The sequence below is a fragment of the Strongylocentrotus purpuratus genome, unplaced genomic scaffold, assembly GCF_000002235.5.
Source record: "Strongylocentrotus purpuratus isolate Spur 01 unplaced genomic scaffold, Spur_5.0 spur5_scaffold_6, whole genome shotgun sequence".
In the NCBI taxonomy this organism is placed as follows: domain Eukaryota; kingdom Metazoa; phylum Echinodermata; class Echinoidea; order Camarodonta; family Strongylocentrotidae; genus Strongylocentrotus; species Strongylocentrotus purpuratus.
In genome coordinates, this window is record NW_022145612.1 from 31,926,450 (window position 1) to 31,944,305 (window position 17,856).

The following is a 17,856-nucleotide window of genomic DNA, read 5'->3' on the forward strand; positions in this document are numbered from 1 at the left end:
GTTCCTATATGATGGGGTATACTGGGTCATGGCAAAAATAAAATTAAAATGCTGGAAGTATACTGCACCTCACATTTCAATATCTTATAACACAAAGATAAGTGAATTGTTGTGCACAGCAGGTCTTCTCATCCCCTCTCACCATCGTTTTACACGAGACAAAATAAAAGTTACACAGTTTATTGCATTATATGCAAATCAGTTGTCCAAATAATCTTACATTAACCCATTGTCAACGGGAACCGGGTGACTCCTGTATTAAGTCTACGGGAATGAGAGAATTTAGGAGTCAACGGGTTAAGTTGCTAGGCAAGATCACACCCTCAACTTCACGTGAAGACCAACCTAATTGTTCATTCTTAGAGATGAACATTACTTGACAGCTTTGGTTTGAATCTCATCAAATCTACTCCCTGGCGTGCGATAATGAGTGCTGAATTCAATCAGAGCTTCGTCTTCTACAATCCTAGGAGCGATGATCTCATCTTGACGCATTCGATCCATCCACTGCTTCAACAAAACAAAGGAGTCTAAACCGCCATCACCAAGACTTCTCGAGGACGGGATGCGGTAGATGAACGGCCAGATTGAAAAGTCAACCATACCGGGTGATAATCCTAAATAAGACAAGAGCATATCAAATAGTACAAGTTGAAATGTTCATGTTCCAACAGCTTGTCGTATAATTTGTCAAAACTCCCTTGAATTCAATTTATTATATTACAACATATCAACACAACAGCCTCCATGGTCAATGAAAGTAGTCAATATCTAATGGAGCTCTCACACTCGGCCGTGCAGGCCTACCGTCCACCTGCCGGGCTATTAAAAAAACAACAGATTCCAGAACGTTGGGTTTTGAGCGGACTTTTCCCCGGCCGCAAACAAAAATCATAAAATTAATCTTTTCACCGTTTCCTTGCCATCTTCTGACCGTTCTCACCGGGCGCATACCGGGTGTTGAACGTGCTTCTACCGTCTTCACCGCCCAGATTGACTTTTGTTGAAAATTTTGGCCGTTTCCATACCGGGCCCATACCGGGTCTCGAACGTGTGCACCGAGTTTGTAGCAGCCACCTACCAGTCACTTAGCGTCCCCTCACCGCTCGGAGCGTCCTGTGAGCGAGTCCCCGGACTGCTGACGTCATGACACGACTGCCATAAATACCCCGATTTGAACGGCAACGGTCAGTCCGCTCTCCATTTTCATCACCGTTCTGTAACGGGTTATGAGCGTGTTGTGAACGTGTTCATACAGTGTGACCGTTTTCATAACGTATTCATACCGTCCTCATACCGTTCAACACCGTCCTCTTGCCGCTTACTTGCGGCCGGTGCCAGCCGGCCAAAGTTTTGAACATGCTCAAAACTTTCGCCGGGTCCCACCGGGTGTAAATAAGCACCAACGCCCTATTAACGTGTTGCCCGCTTTGATAACGAACCACCGTGTGCCCTCGCCGTTCTCCACCGTCCGCAGACATTTTCGCGCACGGTGGCACACGGTAGGCCTACACGGCAGAGTGTGAGAGTCACTTAATGCAATAAAATCAACTACATTGTTATACTATTGGAACTTTTTATTCACATGTATACACAATAAAAATACCTAGTCAAACAGCTAACAATGTGACAGACAAAAAACAACAACACAACAGCGACAAAAATCATAATATCGGCAATATGTATAACGGAATAGTAATTTAAGATAAAGACCCGTTTTGGAAACGCCCCCCTCTCAACAAATGAAATGGTAGCTCATATGACCAATCACGTGAAAAAATATGTTTTGACCAATACGTGATGATCAACATTTTGCCGGGAAAGCGCCTATAGTTGGTACATTATTATATCTTTCCGGACTGGATAGATATCGCGTAGTCATATAAACATCTTTCTGTGTACAGTGCTGTAACTTTACCAAGACTGGGCCAAATTTCTTTTCATTTTGACAATTTTGACAATTCCAAAACCTTGCAGTACACACAAATACTTATATGCTAGATTTTGTTTTGTAGATGATCAACCTTTTCTGATCGATTCCACAACGTTTCTTTCACAATGCAATCGCATGACCATAACTGGTCTATACCTTTAAACTGAGAGGATGATATCAAACCAAAATAGAGCTTACCAGAGAAGAAGGGTGTTCCCCTTTTCTTGAGCTCTTGTTCCACCCATTCAACCTGCTTGAGGGCAGCAGACCTAAGCTCCTCGTTTGCTCCCTTTTGTTTAGCCGACTGATAGAAAGCTGAAATGTACTGAAAAGGAATGTGGGTACAGTAATTATGTGTTACATATCGTTGAAAAAGAATGATGGCCAATTACAACACAAGAACAAAATGACGACGAATCAAATTACTACTTGCTTTCTGTAAATACTGAAGTAATACATGTACTTATCGCCAAAGAGTACAATATACCTGTTGTTGTTGTTTTTATTTCCGTATAATAAAATACATACAAAGTATAAATCATACAGAGAGAAAAAAAGGACAAAATACGGCTGGTAACCTATTTTCAGCTGCAACTATATTGTTGCTGCTAGTCTGCCATGGGGCCAGTTTATACAATGTACAACATATACATATCATTAGCAATGAACAGAATAAATAATTACAAAGTATCAGCCCAAAACATAATATAAGTCATTAAAAAAATACATATATACATACATAAAGAGGTACATCAAAGGGGTAATTATAGAATGTTTAATTTAGCCTTACAGGTGGCAAAAGTGGGTAGCTGACGCAAATCAGGGGATAATTTATTATATTGAAAAGAAGCTCTGTACACGAACGTTCTTTTACAATAATTTGGGTAAATATTCATAATTATGTGGCAGAGACTTAAACTGATTTTAATTTTCACATTGTGGGGGATAAACTTTGAATAATATTGGATATTAGATATGATTGACAAAGTTTGAGACGATGACTTAAATGTACTGTTTGCCAGGAAAGCATCTTATTCATGAAATCAGGCTGCTAAAGAAATGCTAATCTTAAATTAAACTTACCTTTCCAAATCTCTGAATGAAAAGTTTATCCCTGCTTCTGAGGTACGGATCCGATGGGAACATTGGAGCAGTGTCGGGGTAAAGCTCGTCTAGATACTCACAGGTGACAATGGATTCCTGGATCAGTTTGTCATCCTGTTCCAGAGTTGGGACCACGCCATCTGGGTTCTTGTCGAAGTACCACTCTGGCTTCTGGAATGTGTTCACATTCACTAACTCATAGCTATGAGGAGAGATAAATAGAGAGAGAGGGGTTAGAAAGAGAGAGAGAGGGAGAGGGAGAGAGAGAGAAAGAGAGAGAGAGAGAGGAAGAGAGAGAGGGAGAGAGGGAGAGAGAGAGAGGGAGAGAGAGAGAGAGAGAGGGAGATAGAGGGAGAGAGAGGTTTGGGGGAGATAGAGAATCCATGGATCAGTGTACCCAAATCAAATGTTATGTTGAGGTTTGAACGCTATGACCCTTGAATCTCCAGGAAATATCTATACAAATAATGCAAATTATAATAATAATAATATTCAGCTTTTATATAGCGCTGAATACAAGTCTTCACGGACGGCTTCGTTAAGCGCTTTACAGATATCCTTGAATCACCTAAAATCACTGGAAAACTCTTCTATACAGCATACATCATACCAAACACACACACACATAATACAGTCACACATGCACACAAAAATAAAATTGAGTGATTTTCATCATTAAGCAAAATTCACAATTCACTACTACATAATACATGTAACATTGGAAACTTCCCAAAATTAGTTTTTATGATCCTGTATGTACATTTGTAATGATACAATGCTTTACAGTACCATTTGTCAATTCAACCCAATTAAAGCAAAACACTTACTCAATACCCTTTGCTGCTAGGACCAATCTCGTCCTCTCAGCGAAAGGACAGAATGCCATAGTGTAGAGACGAAGAACCCCTGGTTTAAGGGGTGGCAAAGTCTCTCCTGAAAATCATTAACAAATGAAATCATTAATGACAATCATTCAACTTTTCCAATCAAAGTAATTGATATCTTAATGCTTATGAGATGGTTACCTATGCATATAATTAACGTCTTTTGCACAAATCATTGTTGACATGGGGGTATCGTGGTTCCACCTCAAGTGTGTTTCAAAAAGGTCTTGAAAGTTCAGATCATTGCATGATAAACAAGGAATTCACATTGTCTCTCTTAAGGGAGTCTGCAATTGACTGAAGTATTGCATTATCCTGGCAACATAATTATTATCATGCATTATTGTCAATATCAATATCATAATCATAATAAAAACAAGTAATTATATTATTGATTGGTAATGGTTTGAATAATTATTTTCCATTTTTAAGCCACCTAGCTATTAGCTACACCCATAATTACAAGGTGTTTAAATCACTTTTGCATGTTGAAAGCGAAATTGCTTTAATTCACTTGCAAGACGTATAGTTGGTTAGAATTCTTTAATTGGCAATAGTAAATGCACTAATACTATGTAACCTGTGAAATTGACCTCCCAATAATCTAAAAACTAAATTACATAACACAGATAATCCAATATGATTCATATAAAACATTATCCATGTATATCCAAATTTAGTGGCAAATTGCTTTTAAAGAAAGCTGAAAATTAAAAAAGCAGATTGCTGAAAGTTTGAATGATATTGGTCAATGTCCATGAGAAAATTAAAAACTTTTGAAAGTTGTGTAGACTACTATACATACGGGAATTTCAAATTCGGCGGAAAATGAGGAAAGGAAGTCGAATGATTTTAAGAAGACTTATAGAGTCATCACGTCCTATTGAACATAATATATCTCACCTGTTCTGAAATGATGTTCCGACATTTTTGCTGCAACTGTAAAAATACACACGAGCTCTCTGGTACTGGGTTAAAGTAGGATTGATGTGGATATATACGTGAACAAAAATGAAGCTGCGTCAAACTTGTTGGGCTTTTATACTCGAGATCTAAGTGATTACGCCCGTACTTGAAAAATATGCCGAATCGTGGTTCATCTATTTGCTATATTACATTCATATTAAACTCTAATCATGGACCTATTATACGAAGTAGGTCCATCCAGCACGCACAACTTAAAGTGTAAACAAGTGACGTCTAATATCCGTGGCAAAGGTGAAAAGTGGGTGGGGTTCAGTATACGCTAGTCTGGTGTACCAGGATTTGTTTATCCCTTTTTGTTTTGGACCCACAAAAACCCCAAGTGTGGTTTATACTGTTATCAAATGTTACTTATTTCGAGTACATAATTACAGGCCCCTATACATGTTTTGAATAAGTTAGGAAAAACTGGTCTATTGGGGGAACTGAGCTTCAAAAATCAAATTTTGGAGTGTCTAATTGTAATATGTCTATAGTATAAATGGTGTCAGGCAAACACGATTGCATGTTCATCCAACATGATTGTGTATAATTCATATTATAACCCTTTATATCGTAAGATTGTTGCATTGTTAGTGTATACACAACAAGAAAATTAGTTTTACTAGAAATGACGTTTCCTGCCGAATAGTTCATTTGTTATTGCTGACGTCAAGAAAATTTTATCTTTTCCTTAGGAAAAAAGTGAACTATGCGTTCCCCCCCCCAAACTAGCAAAATTCAGCAAGCAGTGCCTCCAGCGGCCAACTCCTGTGGGCAGGGCACGCTGAGCCGCAGTAACTGCACTACCCTGCAGCATGGCAGTACCTGTATAGCGCCAGCTAAAAACATACTTAAATGTTTTATTTGAGCTGTGAAATTTTCTTTTATTTCTTTTTTTAATGTGATATGAATGGGAGTACGGTGCATCAGGCGCGGATCCGGGATTTCTTTTTTTTTTGCTCCCGAAAATTTTAAAATCGCGCGGGCCGAAAATTCGCTCAGAGGGCGACGTGGGGGGGGGGGGGGGTGGAATGTGAGCACATTTTTTTTTTGTCCTCGAAAATTTAAAAATTTGCACCCCCTCCTTGAGCGCCAGGGGGGGGGGGGGGCCAACCCCCAAAAAGGTAAAAAAAACATGTGTTTTTACATGATTTTTTTCTCAAGGGGGGAGGGGGCGGCCCCCCCCCCCCTGGATCCGCCACTGTGGTACATGTTATGACAGAAGTGTCTAAGGCATGATACAGGTGGAAAGGAATACGATGACTCATTCTCGGAACACGCTAAAACTATTCGCACCCAGGAACATCAATAGTACAATTTTCCCGATATTTTTAGCTACATCCTTGAGTGTCATTGCATATTTGTTTAATAATAAAACATGTGTAATTCTAGAAGATTCAAAATGCTTAGTCATGGACATCGCAAGAGATTACAAACATGTGACATGTTCTTGACAAGGAGGTGGAAGAGGTGGAAGAGATGGAATTAGCTCACACAAAGAACAACAGCCACGAGCTCTTCAAGAAGGTGAAGAAACTATCTGGTGAGAGAGACAAAATGCAACTTGCTGTTAAGAACAAGGACGGCATCTTAAAAACTGCTCCCGCAGATGTGTTGAAATGCTGGGAAGTACATTTTAGCATCCACCTTAACACGCAATTTCCAAGGGACGAAAATGCTCTTCTGACCATACCTGACCCACAACCTACAGATAATCCAAGTGAACCTTTCACAATTGAAGAAGTAGAGACGGCAATAAAACTATTGAAGAACAACAAGGCCTGCGGGTGGGACAAAATAGCTGCTGAAACTCTAAAGGCTGGTGGACAACCAATGAGACAACTCCTGCTCAAAATAATAAATGCAGCATGGTCGGAAGGTGAAACCCCGGAAGACTGGAGCAAGGGTCTTATCACCCCAGTGTTTAAGAAAGGAGACAAGCTGGATCCATCCAACTACAGAGCTATAACTCTACTCTCAATACCCGGGAAAGTTTTCTGTAGAATGGTCCTCATGAGAATCCAAGGAACTATCGAGAATCATCTGACGGAGGAACAATGTGGATTCAGAAGTCTTAGGGGCACCACAGATGCTGTGTTTGTCGTCAGACAGATCATCGAAAAGGCCAGAGAAAGAAGGATACCAATCCACCTGAACTTTGTTGACTTTAAAGCAGCATTTGATACCATATGGCGAGAAGCTCTTTGGAAATGTCTGCGTTCCATTGGAGTGGACAAGCCCTTAGTTGACCTCATAGAGAGCATGTACAAACAAACCAAATGCTCTGTTATGGTGAATGGAAAGATAACTGAATGGTTTGATGTCATAACTGGGGTAAGACAAGGCTGCCTCCTCTCTCCAAGTCTCTTCAACCTATTCCTGGAATATGTGATGAAGGACATCCAACAACTAGAAAGTGGAATACAGATGGGTGACATGCGTATCAACAACATCAGATATGCAGATGACACCACCCTGATGGAACTCATATTTGAAAACCTCCAAATCTCAACAAATGAACTGGAGAAGGCTTGTAGAAGATGGGGTATGAAAATCAATGCAACAAAATGCAAAGTCATGACAGAGGATCATCAAGATATTTCACTTAACAACACCAACATTGAGAAAGTGGAAAAATTTGTCTTTCTCGGCAGCACAGTTCCATCCATAGAAGAGGACGTGAAGAGACGTACACGACTGGCTGCTTGGGCATTCGGAAGACTGAAAAGTGCCATCTGGTCCAACCAAGATATTTCTAGGAGTCTCAAAGTCAGGATCTACAGAGCACTTATCCTCCCTATTGCCACATATGGAGCAGAATCCTGGACTCTCCGAAAATCTGATAGAAATAAGCTTGAAGTATTTGAAATGAGGTGTCTCCGGACCATCCTTGGAGTTCACCTAATGGACAAGATTAGGAACGAAGAGATCAGGCAGAGACTGAACATCCCAAGCACCATATGCGAGGAAATAACCAAACGTTGCTTGAAATGGTTTGGCCATGTTTTACGCATGCCGCATCACCGCCTACCATACCAAGCATTCCAAAATGACTTTAATGGACGCAGACCTCGGGGACGCCCTCCAAAGAGATGGAAGGACCAGGTTCAATACGATGTGGGATTATCCACACAAGAGGCAGAGCAACGAGCCCAGGACAGATCAGACTGGAACATGATTTCTCGTAGGGGAGCAAGGGGACACACCGTCCTATGCACCTAAGTCAGTAAGTCAGACATGTTCTTTTGCTCTTCCATTGTACTACCACCGGTAGTGAAGCATATGAAGTCCACCCAATGTTGGGATATTGGTGTCAAGGAGTGAGGGATCGGGGGGGGGGGGGGTATTACCAGATGTAAATGATTTATGTGCATATAAATTTTCTAGTGAAGAACAAAACCACCACAAAATGCAATGGAAATTATTTGTTGGTATGGCAACAAAATCGTTTTCTGGTGTGACTTGATGAATCAACACATTAGTGACATTTGTTCATCTTATTCAAACTCTATCTCTACCAAACTTAACACATTTATCAAAATAATCAAGGCTATTCATGTTTATCTTTGTCTTAAATTGTATACGATTCACAAGGTTTTACATGCGGACGGGCATATATTTTCTTCATTCTTGAACTTGGTGATGCCTGTAATGCGACAGGACGGAACACGATGGGAAAACCTCAAATAGCACATAGAAAACGAATGGAAATTCTGATCAAAACCTATTTCAAGGTATTTTGATTCCTTTTCAGACAAATCATTCAGAGCAGTTTTAATGCAGAATGTAAGAGGTGTAGCGCCACCTCTTGTCTGTTGTTATATAGTCAATAAACGTAACAGTTACGAGTTAGAACCTGTGTCCTCAGTATGATGATTTGACCACCATAGCCAGAGCTGATAACGAACCCGAGGCATTATTAGGACCCCAAGACTATCCAACAATGCTACACAAAAGTTACAGACAATGAAATGAATAATGACTTCTTATTTCATATGAAGAAATGATAACGCGTAGGCTATAGACACTGTATTCTAAAACAAAAGTTGTAGTAACAAATTGTAGGTTAAGCAAAGTTGATAATTAATTCTCTACTGAATTAAATGCTACTGCTGTAGTACATCATTCGATGTGAAAATGGGTACTAATACAATATCAGTGACAATTCCCATGAAACATAACCCACCACTAAATGTCACAGGCTTCTTGAAACAGTTACATCAAAGTAATAAATGTATATGATCAATATTTCCTTACAATTTAAACACCAGTTAAAAAAAAAGTAAATAGGTGATAAATCACATTGAAAAGTAGTTTTCTTCCATTTTCCCCTTTACACATAGATAATTCATATATATCAAATATACGTTTATCTAGATACAAAAAAAAAAGAATTTCGTCATGCCAATGTTTAAATGGGTACAACTTATTTTTGAAAAACAAAACCATCGTAAGACAAACTATTTGGAAATTCTTAATACCTTGATAAACATTATGACAAATACTGCCTTTATCTTTTATCAAATCTGGTAAACTCAATTAGAAACAAGGTCAGACATGAATAACTTAAGTTCTGTCAAATTCATTTTGATTAAATTGAAAGTTAGCCAAATGACTACATTGTATAATCAATCCAACTTGAAGGATGAATATGACTATGAAACTTAAATACCTCCAATATTATTGATCAATAGACTATTCTCATCTGTTGATCTTCCTACGGTAATACATGGTAAAGCGACTTACAAATGCGGGGGGGGGGGGTTGGGCAACCACGAACTGGAAAAAGGGAGAGAGAGGTGAAAGAGAAAAAGAAAAAGAAAGAAATGCGTACTGCCCGTATACTGCCTTACTCATGAATAATTCAACAAAAAATAAAAACATATCTCCAGCTCCAAGATGCGTGTTAGCCACTCACACAATAGGGACTATTAGATTGAGTGTACGAGAACGGCGTGAACGTCCACTGATCATGCGTGTCCACGGTAAGCCGTTTTAACATTTTATTCCTATTTCTCAATATCAAGAATTGGATTATTGATATCAAGAAATTATTTTCTGTTGTAAAGCAATGGTAAATCTTAATATCAAGAAATAGGAATAAATGTTAAATCGGCTTGCCATAGACATGCATGATCAGTGGACGTTGAGCATATTTGATTTTTGTTCGTTTTTGTCCCTGAAAATTTGAAAATCGCCCCCTCCCCGTCGATCCGCCCCTGCCCTTTCGATATACGCCATACATATCTCTATCCAGCAGTTTTGAGGGCATTAGAGAATTATTATCATTAATAAGCGCGGAGCGCAGAAGCTTTCACGTTTCATTAAATCATTAGAGAAAGAAGACGATTCATTGTACTGTCTTCGACTCTTGGCTGAATTCAGCCCCCCCCCCCCTAGTCCAGATTCAGTCTGTTCTTTGTTTCGAGGTCCAGATTGAGAGGAATGGCTAGGTCCACTTTCAACGTTGATGGTGTGTTATTTTATCAGCTGATTGGTACAAAACGGTACAGAGGCTGGACTATCCCCCCCCCCCCCCCTCCGAGCGAAGCTTTAATGTTTCATTAAGTTATTACTCTTAATCCTTGTCTGAAGCGAATGGCGGAAGCTTTCACGTTTCATTACATTATTAGAGAAAGAAGACGATTCGTTGTACTGTTTTCGACTCTTAATCCTTGTCTGAATTCATTCACCCCTCCTGTCGCGACGCTCAGTGAGACACCACCTAAGCCTTAGATTATAAAGAGACCATGAACCACCACATGGCAGTGGTATTACTATTCATGACAGGGGCGCCAAACTCCTTGAGCGACTACAACTACATTTTATTCCACTCATAACGACATTTTTTTCTTCTGTAGTTCAATACTTTGTTTTGCTAGTTGTCAAGAGATAAGCCACGAAGCATCTTTTCATTATTTCGTGAATTTTATTTTGTTCGAAGAGGATATTATTAATGGAGTGTACACATGGACAATGGGACGCCTTCAGTAATGAAGCGATGCCAAAAGCAGGTGCCACATTATTAAAAGGGGATTCCTACAATAATTTAACTCTAAAAATACCAGGTAGAATAGTGTGTGATATTTACATATATATATTATAGGGTTTGTACAAATGTGCTTAAATGGCACTGTATGGGTTATCATGATTGTGCCTGAAATCATATCCAATTATTCAAAACGACTCATTGATCTCCAATTGACTAAAAAGGTGGTTCGTACTCCTTCCAAACAATGTACTTATTTTCCTTTCATGATGGAATAATAGATAATAAAGTACGTTAACCCTTTACAGAGACAAATAATACTTCATGTTAGCGGGAAAATATCAAGCCCAGAAGGCTGTAAGCTGAATCTATGGGTATTCATTGAGCTTTATACCCCATGGAGCTTCATACTCCATAGAGCTTTATACCCCATAGAGCTTTATACCCCATAGCGCTTTATACCCCATAGAGCTTTATACTCCATAGAGCTTTATACCCCATAGAGCTTTATACTCCATAGAGCTTTATAGCTTCATGGGGGTATTTGACAAATGGGAAAAACGTACGTCACACTGACTAGGTAAAAATTCAAAATCACTGGTAGTATTCACTACAAAACTTTAATAGCAGTGGGCACAAGTCGTTTCCTAATGAATGTACACTGTTGCTCATAAAGTTGGAATATTTTGTTTACCCTAATTTAATTATTTTGACACTGATTTATTCCTAATAGATCTAGATAATATTTTATTGAATAATAATTTGCCAGTGTTTGTTTTGCGTGACTGCTAAAGCATGTGTATGCTACTATGCTTATCAAATAGGGGACCTACGCCCTTAAGTCATAAATGTCAGTAATGAGGATTAATGCCCCACAAAAGGGCACTAATATAGCACATCGACGCGGTTTTGATCCTGGGGCCTCACGGTTACGAGGCCATTGATTTGCCACTGAACCATGACGGTACGAAGCGGGGGCTAGGGTAGGGGGCAGTTCCCACAAATTAAAAAAAACAAAGAAAAAGCAATAGATTATCAATAATTCATTGAATTTTCCCCCGGTCCCCAACATAAAAAAATCTTCTGTGTGCCCATGCCTTGAGCCATACTGCATGGCCGTACAGAGGATTTTTTTATGTTGGGGACCGGGGTAATCGATTTTTGCACTTCTTTAAACAATGTCTCCTGTTCATCCAAGCGTGACCACATACCACACAAAAATGATTCGGGATAAAAAAAAAAAAACTCTTTCATAAGATGTATAATAATTTACTGTTTATAAATGATTTCGAATAATTAGCATTTTTCTAGGTGTAAATTTTGTTTGGACTCACACCGTAGTTAGTATCTTAATTTTATTGTAGTAAGATACGTCCTTACGGGGCAAATGTATGTTTCTTTAATACAAATTGTGTCATAAAACAAGTATAAACGTAGACTGTTTGTCCATCTATTTGCAATACCATTTTCCTCATTGAAAATGTTTCTACATAGTTTCATGTGAATGTATGGCTTCGTGAAAAGACGAACAGAACAAACGTTTCCACTCTTTGTTTTAGAGTGAAAGGGAAAGGGGTCCAAAATTCCCTCGCTTTACATTGATTGAAATGTTGATGGCTACCATAAAAAAAGAAAACAAAATAGGAGGCAAGAGAGAAGGTGAACAGTGGAATACGAATGAAAAATAGTTGAATTATGATTTTAGTTCACTGCGTAGGACTTTGAACTTGTTGTTAACGACAAAAATAACAACTGCACATTGCGAGAAAAAACCCCAGTGCGGTGTATGCTTATACTTATATCAAGCAGAATGTAATTGGTTTATCTGCTACCAAATTCTTTTTTTTTAATCGTAACATTTGGAAGTAGAGCATAATGAGAGAAGTAGACGATTACATGGATTTCTGCTAGGTAAATAAGGAAGATAAAAACGGTTGGAATGCATTGCACCTTGCTGCTCAGGACTGGAGGGTCACCTTGATGTCACGAAATATCTCGTTAGTCGAGGAGCCCAGGTGAACAACGGACAACATGACTGTCGGACTACATTACATTGTGCTGCTTTCAATGGTCGTCTTGAAGTCACCACATATCTGACCAGTCAAGAAGCTGTGGTGAATAACAGAGGTAACGACGCTGTGACTCCAGTTCAACTTTCTGCTTTCAATAGTCATCTTGAAGTCACCAAACATCTGATCAGTCAAGGAGCTGAGATGAATAGGGGAGATAATAGCGGTAGATTTTCATTGCACCTTGCTGCTAAGGCGAGTCACCTTGATGTCACCAAATATCTCATTAGCCAAGGAGCTGAAGTTAATAAGGGGGATAAAAAAAGGTTGGACTGCATTACACCTTGCTGCGTACAATGGTCATCTTGAAGTCACCAAATATCTAATCAGTCAAGGAGCTGAGGTAAATAAGGGAACAAATAACGGTAGGATTGCATTAGGTGACAGGTCACCTTGATGTCACCAAATATCTCATCAGTCAAGGAGCTGACATAAATAAGGGAAGCTATGGCAGTTTTACTGCATTACACATTGCTGCTTTCAAAGGTTATCTTGATGTCACCAAATATCTCATAATGTGCCTTGCACAGCTGAATATGGGCTATCCAGCCGTTTTATTATTGCTTATACTTGTATTATATGTTTTTTTGTTTTAAATCAAACGGAAAATAAATACTATACTATAGTCCAGGAACTGAGGTGAAAATGGGGGATAAAAGCGGTTGGATTGCATTGCACCTTGCTGCTCACGCGGGTTACCTAGATGTCACCAAATATCTCATCAGTCAAGGAGCTGAGGTGAATAATGGAGATGGAAACGATAGGATTGCACTCCACTTTGCTGCTCACGCGGGTCACCTTGATGTCGCCAAATATCTCATCAACCAAGTAGCTGACGTAAATAAGGAAGATAACGACGGTTTTACTGCATTTCAAATGGCTGCTTTCATAGGTCACCTTGATGTTACCAAATATCTCATAAGTCAAGGAGCTGAGGTGAATAGAGGGAATAAAAACGGTTGGATTGCATTACACCTTGCTGCTAGGGCGGGTCACCTTGATGTCACCAAATATCTTATTAGTCAAGGAGCTGAGGTAAATAAGAAAAATATAAACGGTTGGATTGCATTACACCTTGCTGCTAAGGCGAGTCACCTTGATGTCACCAAATATCTCATTAGCCAAGGAGCTGAAGTTAATAAGGGGGATAAAAAAGGTTGGACTGCATTACACCTTGCTGCGTACAATGGTCATCTTGAAGTCACCAAATATCTAATCAGTCAAGGAGCTGAGGTAAATAAGGGAACAAATAACGGTAGGATTGCATTACACCTTGCTGCTCAGACGGGTCACCTTGATTTCACCATATATCTCATCAGCCAAGGAGCTGAGATAAATAAGGGAACAAAAGATGGTTTAACTGCATTACACATTGTTGCTTTCATAGGTCATCTTGATTTTACCAAAAATCTCATAAGTCAAGGAGCTGAGGTGAATAAGGGGGATGAAAACGGTTGGATTGCATTACACCTTGCTGCTAGGGTGGGTCACCTTGATGTCACCAAATGTCTCATCAGTCAAGGAGCTGAGGTGAATAAGGGAAATAATGACGGGAGGACAGCGATTCATCTTGTTGCTGAGAATGGTCATGTTGATGTTACCAAATATCTCATCAGTCAAGGAGCTGAGGTGAATAAGGGGAATATTAAAGGTTGGACTGCATTACACCTTGCTGCTAAGGTGGGTCACCTTGATGTCACCAAATGTCTCATCAGTCAAGGAGCTGAGGTGAATAAGGGAAATAATGACGGGAGGACAGCGATTCATCTTGTTGCTGAGAATGGTCATGTTGATGTTACCAAATATCTCATCAGTCAAGGAGCTGAGGTGAATAAGGGGAATATTAAAGGTTGGACTGCATTACACCTTGCTGCTAAGGTGGGTCACCTTGATGTCACCAAATATCTCATCAGTCAAGGAGCTGAGGTTAGAAAGGCAAATAATGATGGTAGGACAGCGTTTCAACTTGCTGCTGCGACTGGTCACATTGGTGTCACCAAATATCTGACCAGTAAAGGAGGTGAGGTAAATAAGAAAGATAATAACGGTTTGACTGCATTACACATTGCTGCTTATCATGGTCATCTTGATGTCACCAAATATCTCATAAGTGAAGGAGCTAAGGTGAATAACAGTAATGACAGGAGTTTTACTGCATTACACTGTGCCGCGTCCAATGGTCAACTTGAAGTCATCAAATATCTGATCAGTCAAGGAGCCGAGGTGAATCAGGGAGATGGCGACGGTTTGACTGCATTTCAAGTTGCTGCTCAGAAGGGTCACCTTGATGTCACCAAATATCTCATCAGCCAAGGAGCTGAGATAAATAAGGGGAACACTGACGGTTTGACTGCATTACACACTGCTGCCTCCAATGGTCACCTTGATGTCACCAAATATCTCATTAGTCAAGGAGCTCAGGTGAATAAGGGACAAACTGACGGTCGGACTGCATTACACTGTGCTGCTTTCAATGGTCGTCTTGAAGTCACCAAATATCTGACTAATAAAGGAGCTGAGGTGAATAACGGAGATAACAGCGGAGTGACTCCATGTCAACTTGCTGCTTTCAATGGTCATCTTGAAGTCACCAAATATCTGACCAGTCAAGGAGCTGAGGTTAACATGAGTGATAACAACGGTAGGATTGCATCAAATTATTCAATACAAACTTAGCCTTTTTTTGTATTATCTACAACATAACATATACAAGAAATAGCTAATATGAACATTGTACAATAATTTTCAATAATTCGTTGCAATTTGCCCCGACCCCCAACATAAACAAATCTTCTATGTGGGCATGCCTTGAACCATAATGCATGGCCCTAAAGAGGGATTTTTCCTGTTGTGGACTGGGGGAAAATGCAATGAATTATTGACAAATTATTGCATTTTCTTTTTTTTTGGTTTTTTTTGTGGGGGCGTCGACGTACCCTAGCGCCCGCTGCGTACAGTCATGATTCATTGGCTAGGCAATGGCCTCGTTACTGTGAGCCCCCAGGATCAAAACCGTGTCGATGTGCCGTATATAAGTGCCCTTTTACTAGGCATTAATCCCCATTACTGTCAGTTATGACTTAAGGACGTAGGTCCCCTAGTTGATTAGCATAGTAGCACACACATGCTTTAGCAGTCACGCAAAACAAACACTCCCCAATTGTCATTCATTAAAATCTGAGAATGTATACTATTATCTAGATCTATTAGGAATAAATCATTGTCAAAATCATTCAATAAATTTATGTAAAACTAAAAATAATTATTCCACCATTATAACCAACAGTGTATAAAAAACACAATTCTTTTAATATAAACCATCTATTGTCTTTATAAACATCAAATCGCTTATTCGCTTTTCCTGTATCCTCTTGACGTTGTTATTTTCGCGAAAACAACAAATAATGGAGTGAGCCTGGAAAATGAGATTATATGTTCATTTGTGCATGCACTGTTTCTCGAAGAGGAAGTTTTCGCCTGTGACGTCAGAGCTTGTAAAATTGTACAGTATGCTTTTAATAGGCATATTTGCATTGCTGTTGTCAGATGGTGGATCTGCAACTGGAACGTTTGGGGCCCTTGGAGGAAAGCTGTGTACCACATCTTATGGGTTTACACTCCATATTCCACCTGGTGCCCTTGAGGAAGATGAGAGAATCAGCCTTCGGGTACTGACCGAGATTCCAAATGGCCTCACACTTGAAGAGGACGAGCTTCTAGTTAGCCATGGCTTCCAGTGTGACCCGTCCGGGCTACGCTTTAAGAAACCGGCAAAGCTGATAATACCTCACTGTGCATTAGTCACTGCTCCTCACAAAGTACAGGCCATACTGTATTCCTTGAATAACACAGGTAACTAAATCATGTTTTCATCCTTTCCGCAGGTAAACATGAGGATGTACAATAATGGAATGAAGTCTTTGACGTTGATTTCCATGCCAAATGAATGATGAATCCATGTAAATGTCATGATTGTTGATTGGTTATTGGTGGTTATTTTACCTGACTATTAAGAAAACATAAATGCTTGTAAGAAGGCAAACAGACGGCCGACGGCTTTAGGTCATCTCCGAGGGACCTGGCAATGAGGATTAATGCCTTACCAAAGGGCACTATCACATCGACTTGGTTTCGAACCCGAGTAACCGGATTACGAGACCACTGCTCTACCAACTGAGATATCTACTCATTATGATAATGTTTGCATCCCCAATCAGTTCCACATCTTTATACCAATTTGTGGTTTCAGGGGCTCATTGCAATGGCTGTAAATGTTTATAATTTTACAGAAAATTTCACAGTGGGTAGTTTGGTATAAGAGTAGATTAAAAGCAAAATTCTTCCATTAGCAGATTAAGGCCTAAGTACACATAATTCTGTCTTCCCTTACTCATAAGAAATACATCAGAAAAATATTTCATAACAATTGTTTTTATTGAATTGAATTGACGAATATTTGACAATGTCTAGTCCTCATATACGCCAAAATTCGTCGCTGTTTTCACGAAGTGACGGTAGTGAAAAAAAATTGCATTCACTTTGCGTTACGATTTTCCTCACTACCGTCACTTCGTGAAAATAGGGACGAATTATGTCTTTTGTAGAATAAACAAATATATAATAAAGTCCTTTTCTATTGTTGTAATTTTCCCCTTTTGAATCGTATTCTAGTCACCAGAATACGATGCATACTTTATATGTTAAGCCTATTGAGCTAAGAAAAGTCCCTATATTTAAGTAGTTTCCTGTCATTTTTTATTGAATTGAATTCGTTTTGTTGCATTTTAAAGGTACACCTAAACGGCTTCCAGATCCCTCCAACATGATCTGTTCCGTACAGGAGCGGTGGCTAGAGGTCTCAGTCAGCCATTTTTCTGGAGGATTCTTTGCCATAATTTGGAACTGGCTATT

The 17,856-nt window shown here is 39.5% G+C and overlaps 1 protein-coding gene across 1 annotated transcript; it reads right to left on the reverse strand.

Annotated features, from left to right (window-relative positions):
• Positions 1-271: 271 nt before the first annotated feature.
• Positions 272-5,014, reverse strand: LOC591844 (glutathione S-transferase omega-1). The gene is made up of 5 exons (XM_791393.5): positions 4,825-5,014; positions 3,865-3,970; positions 3,017-3,239; positions 2,132-2,258; positions 272-617 (listed from the first exon to the last, which is right to left on the reverse strand). Exons 1-5 carry the CDS (start codon positions 4,847-4,849, stop codon positions 373-375), a joined length of 726 nt encoding a protein of 241 aa, XP_796486.2. The 5' UTR covers positions 4,850-5,014; the 3' UTR covers positions 272-372.
• Positions 5,015-17,856: the final 12,842 nt, after the last annotated feature.

Excerpts from the sequence above, each read along its gene's own strand:
- LOC591844 (XM_791393.5), bottom strand. The coding sequence starts at position 4,849 with ATGTCGGAACATCATTTCAGAACAG. Across the intron at positions 3,971-4,824 it reads GGAACATCATTTCAGAACAG|GAGAGACTTTGCCACCCCTT; the intron begins GTGAGATATATT and ends AATGATTTTCAG. Across the intron at positions 3,240-3,864 it reads CTAGCAGCAAAGGGTATTGA|CTATGAGTTAGTGAATGTGA; the intron begins GTAAGTGTTTTG and ends CTCTCCTCATAG.